The 9,247-nt window shown below is 41.5% G+C and overlaps 1 protein-coding gene across 3 annotated transcripts; it reads right to left on the bottom strand.

The window, feature by feature from the left end:
• Positions 1-399: 399 nt before the first annotated feature.
• On the bottom strand, positions 400-5,915 carry tagln3b (transgelin 3b). 3 transcript variants are annotated; one of them, XM_023813546.1, is made up of 6 exons: positions 5,766-5,915; positions 4,718-4,902; positions 1,903-2,077; positions 1,652-1,754; positions 1,160-1,273; positions 400-997 (listed from the first exon to the last, which is right to left on the bottom strand). In XM_023813546.1, the coding sequence occupies exons 2-6, from the start codon at positions 4,895-4,897 to the stop codon at positions 766-768; spliced, it is 804 nt and encodes a 267-aa protein (XP_023669314.1). In that variant the 5' UTR covers positions 4,898-4,902; positions 5,766-5,915; the 3' UTR covers positions 400-765. The 3 variants fall into 3 exon arrangements, with proteins under 3 accessions (XP_023669314.1, XP_023669315.1, XP_023669316.1); XM_023813547.2 differs by having other exon boundaries at positions 4,718-4,899; positions 5,766-5,914; XM_023813548.1 differs by having other exon boundaries at positions 855-1,273.
• Between the last annotated feature and the right edge of the window lie 3,332 nt (positions 5,916-9,247).

Consider the following 9,247-nt stretch of genomic DNA (forward strand, 5'->3'; position numbering starts at 1 on the left):
GAGGAGCATTTAATGTCCATTGAAGAAAGAATGCCTTTAATTTTCTCTGCTGTTATAACTGCTAGAGGTGGTTACTTTGATTAATCAAATATATGACATTTTCTTGCTAATAAAGGTACTCAAATTGTGAACATACTGTAAATGTATGTATTAGCAAAGAATATTGAATGTATTTTTAGTTAATGTTAAGTGAGTAACATGCAAATGTAAAAAATCTCAGTGTGTGCAACACCGTTTGACTGGTAGTGTATATAACAAGATTTCTGTCATACATTTTAACTGTATTACCTAGTCCTGTTTTTCTGAATGGTCCTGACACAGAAAGGAGTGAATCACGCTCTGCTAATGTGACCCACTTTTGCCACTCGACATGTCATTTGTTAATGGCCAGACAACAAATGGAATTTCATAGTTTATTGGTAGTTTTTTTTTTCATATGTCATACAGTATGTGCATATATATTTACTGTAGTATTTTAATAGTTCTTTAATCATGCACAATAGACATTGAGAACACCAATTTTTCACATATTCAAATATTAATTTTGAATGGACAAAAGAACTGAATAATTGCTACTCAGTCTCCAAAAGCAAACCCAGAAATAAAATTTAATCATATAAATCATACAGCAAATAAATAAATAGGAAAAGTCATTTCATAATGATTAGAGTATGCAATACTGTTCTTATTTATAATAATATTAAAGTAACTACATACAATGCACTACTTTAAATAAAACAAAACATATTGTGGTATATTTTACATTTACTCTGATAAATTTAAACCTGAAACAAACACTACAAAATAGTCAAATGAGCCAGATGTGCGGATATCAGATGGGATAAATGACACTACAAAAAGAAGCACAAGTAATAAGTCCAATGTAGAGATTTCAAAAGGCACAGGAATGAATGTGAATATTACCAATGTGTGTTCAGAATTCTCAAGAAGAGATGCTGTGGGTTGACAAGATGGGGTGGGCCAGGAGAGTACAGAGCTGAAAAGAGCAAAACGGGATGGTTGCAGTGGGATGGGCATGCAAGGCTGGGGGAAAGAGGATATAAATGGCCTGCAACTTAAGAAGTGCATCTTGTGTGCAAGGACTCCAGTGCTAAGAAGGACCCACTAATATCACATGATCTGGCGGGGCATGCCATACCCTGTCATGCCCGACTGAGATGCTCCCTGGTTGCTGCCCATCTGAAGCCCAATGAGACTCTGGCCCCGACGGAGCTGCTCCAATGAAAACTCTCGTCTGTGTCCCTGAGCTTTCCTGTAAGCACATATGAGACAGATCAGATGACCACACAGATGGGACTGGACAAGTGAGCACCCACAGAACACAGGTGGTCAGACAGCGAGGACACACCGAAGACGTGGTCAGACAGCGAGGACACACCGAAGATGTGGTCAGACAGCGAGGACACACCAAAGACATGTGGTCAGACAGCGAGGACACACCAAAGACATGTGGTCAGACAGTGAGGACACACCGAAGACGTGGTCAGACAGCGAGGACACACCAAAGACATGTGGTCAGACAGTGAGGACACACCAAAGACATGTGGTCAGACAGTGAGGACACACCAAAGACATGTGGTCAGACAGTGAGGACAGCTGAGATTGCTTGGAAACCAGGTAATCCTCTTACTTGTGGAACCATTCACGATCACCACGGTAATGCCCATCATCCTTGGTGACAGCTACACTTCCCAGAGCCATCAGTGTCCTTTGCACAGCAGCCATGTCCTTCCCTGTAACCACAGCAACACAAGCTGCAGACCCTCAGAACACACATAGCATCGTCTGAATTGGCCAAATGCCATAAGCTTCTCCTGTAGTGATTTTTGAAAGTAGCATATGAATAAAGCAGTTCACAAGATTATGCAAAAATCAGCACACCTTCCCATAAGTCCACCGTCTGAAATATATCTGTAGTGATGACGCCGTAGGCCTCAGCTGCCTTCAGGAACTGGGAGATTTTCTCCATCTGTCTAAAGGCCATCTGAGTCTCAGGGATTTTCTTAATGGGCTCCTTACCTCTAGGGTAGAGGCTGTTAATCAGCCGGCATAGCAGCTGGAAGTGACACACAAGAAATTAGCAAAGCATACAGTAAACAGTGTAGTATTGCTAATATCACTGAGGGGTAAGAAAGACACAGAGAACTGGGATGCAGACAGAACAGCAATCCCTGTACACAGACAAAAGTGTTACAAACGTAAGTGACACAAGCAACAGTATGTGAGAGTTTGATATTGGGATGACACAACTTCATTATTTAAATACAAAGGTTTATGCACTGTGGAGGATTAATGAATCCAAATTAAATATTAGGAGGAGGTACACAAGTGCATAGGAGAGAGTTTGATATTGGGGGTGGGGGGGCACAAGTCCATAATTTAAATGCAAAGGTCTATTTATTAGGCAGGATGAATGGATGCTAAATGAATGAATTATAAATGTCAATAACTATGTTTCCATCCACTTTATGTGTATATTCTTAGCGACACAACAAAAATGTGCATCAAAACCTTTCCATAAAACGTTTCCATCCAGAACTGCACATTTATTGATAAAATGTATATGTTTGACCCCTCTTACTCCCACATCTGAATAACAAGTATGGCAGGACAAAATGGAGAGGATATATACAGGTCGTCCCCGGGTTAAAAGCGGCAAATTTATGGACAACTTGAACATACAAACGAACTGCCATAAATCGTATTATATTAAATATTTCAATACTATTGTTCGTAATAACGATGCAATGGTTTGTGATGCTCGTGAAAACATAGTGCAGCTTCAGCAGTTCACTGGCTCGAGGTACAGAATAGTATCTTATGTAGGCAATATTATTATTACTGTATAATTATTATTATTATTATTATTATGCACTGTATTATTTTTCCGACGTACCTACAAATTCGACTTAAAGGCAAACTTAGTGAACCGATCTCCATCGTCACCTGGGCCCAGTTGTTCAAACAATTTAATCTGGATCAAAGTCATTTGAATTTTGAAATCCCTTGTTTTGCTATCCAGGACCTGGTAATCCATTTTACTTTTACGCCAGTTTTTCAAAGCAACACTGGATTGGATCACTGTTATCCAAATACAGAATATTCAGGATTACCAAATATGTTTTACTAGTGCTTTGGAACCCACAGTGAAACTTACTGGCTATGTAAAGAACATCAAGTAAACCTAAAATACCAGTGGCCACAAACAGCAATTATGTGTTTTAATTTGAACAAGCAGGAAACACCACAATAAAACAGAGCAACCTCCGATGAGGGACATGTGGTCAGGGACACAATTGTAAGACATTAATTTTGACTGATGAATTGAGTAATAGTAATTATTGTCTTTTTCATTTTCATTCAAATACAATGGAAAGTAGAGCTTTATTTTTTGAGCTTTCAGATTTTGTTTGAGTACAGATATCTCACAGGGATTTTTTTCCCCTTGACTATACCGAAAGGCTTTATGTTTTATTTCCTACTTTATTTTCACTGCCATTTTTCTAGTTAAACAATTGTACAAAATATAAATAAATGTACACATCATCAGCAAACATTGCTTTTGTGATCAATTTTCAAGTTTTCTTTAATTATGTGCCAGAAACCCACACTGAATCCTACAGAAGAGGATTAGGGCCACTATGAAAATATTATTTGAATTCTGACTTTTTTCTCAGAATTCTGAGATTATAGTCAGAATTCAAATAATATTTTCATAGTGGCCCTAATCCTCTTCTGTAGAATCCACCCTTGTGTTGGGATCAGGATTATCCTAATTTTTGGATCAAATGTATCCCAATTCAAACACAAACTTTTGAACACAAAGTGAAGGTTTTATCCAGATTAAAACCGAGATTAATTACGTTATCTGATCTGATTTCAGAATCCCTCTTTTCCCTTTGAACAACCTATTTTCAAGATTCAATCCAATCCGTTATCCGAAATCCCACTCGATTACTTTTGAACAACTGGGCCCTGGAGACTGCCTGTACAGTGAATTAATGTGCACTGGGCATTTTTAATTATTTTATTAGCTCACTTAGTCGAAACGGTACGTGTTTACGGTTCAAAGAAAACGCCGGCGAAACAAAAAAAATATATACATTTTAGGAGGATGTAGTAGCGAACCACTTCACACCAAACTTCTGGCTTAAACATTTTAGGATGTCCCGTTCTACATTTAAAATGTAGGACCTTTTATTGGGCTAGTAATGGGCAGCCTTGGACCACCAATTCGGAAACAAAAGCGCATCTAAATTGTCTTGTAAAAACTGGCAACCTGCGCCGAATGGGGAGTAGTGGGATAAACATTAGATGAGAGCAAGACAACAGTCCACCGCTGCATCTATGTGCATGTTTGTGTTTACTGTAGGAAACGCACTGTATAAAACTCCTGTCACCTGTCAGAACTTTGGCAGGTGACAAAGTTCTTTCTCTTAAAAAATGTCACCACCGTAGTTCTTCGTTACATGACAAGTGTCGACAAAGACTTCATCCAGTAAAACTAAACGGAAAATGTGGGAAGTTTTTTAGCATGAAACAATGTTTCCATCGCCCCCATTTTAGCGTTAAAGTGTTTCTGCATTAAACATTTTAACATTTTAGCGTTAAAGTGTTAAACTGTTTCTGAATGGAAACCTGCTTAATATAAAAACACAAATTGGCCAAAGTTAGACTGATTAGTTGAAAGACTTACAGTCCCGTCCATTAGCCAGGTCTGGAAGTTGTTTTTTCCAGGCAGTGGCCGTTCCACATTACCACCACACTGCGCGACGATCCAGTCCACCAAACGCGCCTCCAGATCAGGGTCGTACTTCTGTTCGATCTTCTCCTGCACCTCGCGGCTCAGGCCGTAACTTGGACCTCGATTAGCCATCGCTGCTAATTAATGGAAATGAGTCTGGCTACTAAACGAAAAGCTCAGTGGAACATACACACGGCATGTTAAACTGCACCTTTCATTCACTCATATATAGTCGCGTATGTCTTAAATGACTCATTGAAGTGTGGGTTTCTACTGTACTGATCGGGGAAATGTAACTAGTAACAACAATAATGACATACTGTATGAAAGATATTATCTTCATACTACAATAATTCTTGGAGCCAGAAAACTTAGATGAGGATGAAAATTGTCCACCTTTTTAATGATATGATTACTTTAAAGTCATTGTTATTTCTATTATACTCATTAGGTTTACACCTAAGCACAACAGATCAATATCTATACTGGGACACAGTATAGACTTGCCATAACCTCTATTAATAATCATCTTCATGCAGAATTACAGATAAAAGAATTTACATCCAGAATAAGGGACAAAATATGGCTGACCAAGCAACAAGCAAAACGACTATACATCATTTAAATTCATATTTCCTCATATATGCCAGGAAAAGTTGTTCTGAAAAGTAGCAGGTGGATTGTGTGTATTATGTTTTTATTGTTGAAAATATACGTAGTCGTGTTTATTTTAAATGCAACATATATCGTAGTGATATTCCTATAATTAAAACGACAACGCATGCTGTGTCTTAAAGAGTTGCTTCCGCCGTGGAACAACAGTATTTCGCCTAAATACTGTTGTAAGTTGTAACTAAAACAATAATAAAGAATATTCGAATAATAATTATAGATACGGCTGTGCTAGCTACAGGCTCTTGAAATTATAGCATTAATGATTTGTTTCAATTTCACTTGTTCTCTATTTACTCAAATGTATAATCGGCAATCGTATACTTACATTAAATTCGATCTCTCTGTACCTGTTCGTCGATTATGCTGGCAATTGCTGAAAAAGCTGTACGGAGACATATAAAGCAGGGAATCCTGGGTGGGGCGAGTCGATGATCTCATAATCCCAGGCGAACAGCGCCCCGCTTGCATACGGGACAGAACGGAGCGATCTCACAAGCAGCACCGTCAAAGTCTGAAAAACCCCGAAGCTAACTCATGTTATAGTGCAACTTAATACGCTTTATCGAAATCATTGTTTGTATCGTAGTTAAAGCTAAATATAGTACATACAATACGCGTTTTAAAAGAATTGTCATATTAATAACAGATGGGATTTATCTAAAGATTAAATATCTATTTCAAGGTTTAAATGTTTACTGTCATTTGTACATAGTACAATGACATTCTTACGTATCACTGTAACAAAATCTGAAATTATTACAGTAACATACTGTTTATCAATAAAACGGTATAATACTGTAGAAAAAATGCATTCTGATGTATTGGCAATGTACTGTAATTCAGTATATGCCCTGAAAGACTAACCTACAGAATTTACTCAAATAAAATGAGGTAACAATTGAGGTTAGCACTGTTACCTCAGGGACCAGGGTTTGAGACTCTGCTATGGCTCCATGTGTGGAGTTTGCATGTTCTCCCCATGTCGCAATGGCATTTCCTCTGACAATCCAGGAATATGCCAAGGTGAATTGGATTGTAGATGTGATTGAATGCTTCATCTTGGGTTATTCCCTACCTTGTACCCATATGCACTAGACCCCCACAACCCTGAATAGGAAAATGGATGGATGGATGCAAAGAAAAACAGAATCTAAATAAACATAAGTATGTGTACTAGAGGGTAAAAACTTTAAGACAGTATTGATTAAAAATAGTCAAGGTGCCAGTGAACAAAAATTATCTGCAAAAGGGGCAAAGAGTGGATTTATGAGATAAGCGGAGATCACCACTGATTGACAGCTTTTGGGAAGAAGCTGTTTTTGAGTCTTGCGGTTTTAAGAACATAAGAACTACAAAATGAGAGGAGGCCATTCGGCCCATGGAGCTCGCTTGGGGAGAACTTAACTAATAGCTCAGAGTTGTTAAAATCTCGGATTTAAAAGAACCCAAAGATTCAGCTTGCACTATGTTATCAGGAAGAGTATTCCATACTCTAACTACACGCTGTGTAAAGAAGTGCTTCCTTAAATCCAGTTTGAAATGTTCTCCCGCTAATTTCCACCTATGGCCACGAGTTCTTGTATTTGAACTAATGCTGAAGTAACTATTCGGTTGAACAGCATATAAACCTGTTAGAATCTTATAGACCTGGATCATGTCCCCCCTCAGTCTCCTTTGCTTGAGGCTGAACAGATTTAGCTCAACTAACCATTCCTCGTATGACATTCCTCTAAGACCAGGAATCATTCTTGTGGTCCTACGCTGCACCTTTTAAGGCCGCAATGTCCTTTTTAAGATATGTTGACCAAACCTGCACACAATATTCTAGGTGAGATCTCACCAAGGAATCGTATAATCTTAGCATTACCTCCCTTGACTTAAACTCCACACACCTGGAGATATACCCCAACATCCTATTGGCCTCTTTTATTGCTTCCCTGCACTGGCGAGAATGAGACATTGTCACGGATCCGGGCGGCTCGGGCCACAGAGAACGGGCAGACAGGAATAAGACACAGAACTGGACAGGGAAACAACTTAATGAAAACTAAGGAACTGGACAGACAGAACCAAGAACTCAGACAAGAGGGGAACAAAAACAGATAGGGCAGACACCAGGAGCTGGGACAAGAAGACCAGACGAGGGAACACAATAGGGGGCAAAACTTGGGGACCAGGAACAAATGGACGCGGACACTGAAGAACAGGACCAGGGGCACGAGGCAGAAAACAAAATGGTGTAGGGGAACCGGAAGGGAAAGGAACAAAAGGAGCAGGGCGAGGGAAAGGACCAGGGACTGGGACTGAAATTGGGCAGATGAACTGAAAGGGAAGGGCAGAAATGAGACTTGTTGGGGCAGCTGGCCAGGAAACAGAAAAGGGTAGGACGTGGGCCTGGTGGCCGACTGGAGAGTGAGGAGGAAGGGACTGCAGGATGAGGACGGGAACTGAAGGACGATGACGGGACTGCAGGACTGTGGAACGACGAGAAGGGCATAGGACCGGAATGGGACCAGGAGGGCAAAGGGGTAGGGACTGGGTCTGGGCAGTTGGTCTGCCTGGCATGTCCCCGTCTCCCCTTTCGGGAGACAGAGAACCGGCCTGGCCCTCTGCTGGACCTCCACCAGCGCCATGAAAGGTTCGCTTGGGTGGAGGTAGGAGTCTGGAATTTGGGGCTTGGGGCCAGGACGGTCTTGGGCGGAGATGCAGAGGCAAAGTCAAAAGGCATGGCCCCCTGTGGACCGGGAGCGGGCGGCCGGGGCATCGCAGAAGCAGAGGCTGAGGCGGCCCCCTGTGGGCCGGGCGCGGGCGGCCGGGGCATCGCGGCAGCGACTTTCCCTGGGCAGGGCTCGGGCATCGCGGCAGCGGCGGCCTCCCCTGTCTCCAGTCCATCCTCCCCCTCAACAGGAGGCAGGCAGGGGAGAACTGGGCCCTTTAGAGGCAGAGGCTCCACAGCTACAACAGCTGTGGCTTTCCTCCCCTTTCTAGGCAACTTGGGGACTCGAACAATGGCATCCACAGGAGACCGGGAACATTTCAAAGCCAGACGGGTACCATAGTAGGCACTCAGAGAACGGACAGGATCAGGAACAGGTCCAGGGGGTGAGTGCTCCAACTTGAGCACTGCAGACCCAGTGGCTGGTGCTAGGGACACATATCCCAGCATGAGGGGCGTTGTGGAGCCTGGGGATCGTCCTCTTGAGTGGTTCATTCTGTCACGGATCCGGGCGGCTCGGGCACGGGAACGAGGCATGGTGCACAAAAAGGGCGGATGACCCACTTGCGGCTCCAGGAAAACAAAACAGGGTTTATTAAATAAAACAGAAAACACAAGAAAACCAATGAAACCAAAAGGACCACAAGGGGTCAAAACTAAAGGGGATAATTAAAGACTTAATATTACAAAACAAAAACTAGGAAGGGGAAAAACAGGACACAGATGTAACCAAACTAACCAAGACAAGCAATAACAGAATCATAGACAATGAACCACTGGGGAACTGAACAGAAGCAGGAACTAAAATACTAAAGGGGTAACGAGACTAACACAGGACAGGTGAGACTAATTAACAAAGACCAGGGAAATAGGGCACAGGTGAAACTAATAAACTCAAAGGAACTAAAAAACAGGGAAACTAAGAACCAACACTAGGGAACTAAACAGGTAAAGACACAAGCAGGGGCACAAGGAACAAAACCAAAACCAACTACAAAATCAGACACAAGGACTAACAAAACTCAAATGAAACACTAGGGAGCAAAATACAAAAACAGAGGAGGCGGGATTCAAACACAGGATAGAAGAGT

This window comes from Paramormyrops kingsleyae, chromosome 4, assembly GCF_048594095.1.
Source record: "Paramormyrops kingsleyae isolate MSU_618 chromosome 4, PKINGS_0.4, whole genome shotgun sequence".
NCBI classification, from domain to species: domain Eukaryota; kingdom Metazoa; phylum Chordata; class Actinopteri; order Osteoglossiformes; family Mormyridae; genus Paramormyrops; species Paramormyrops kingsleyae.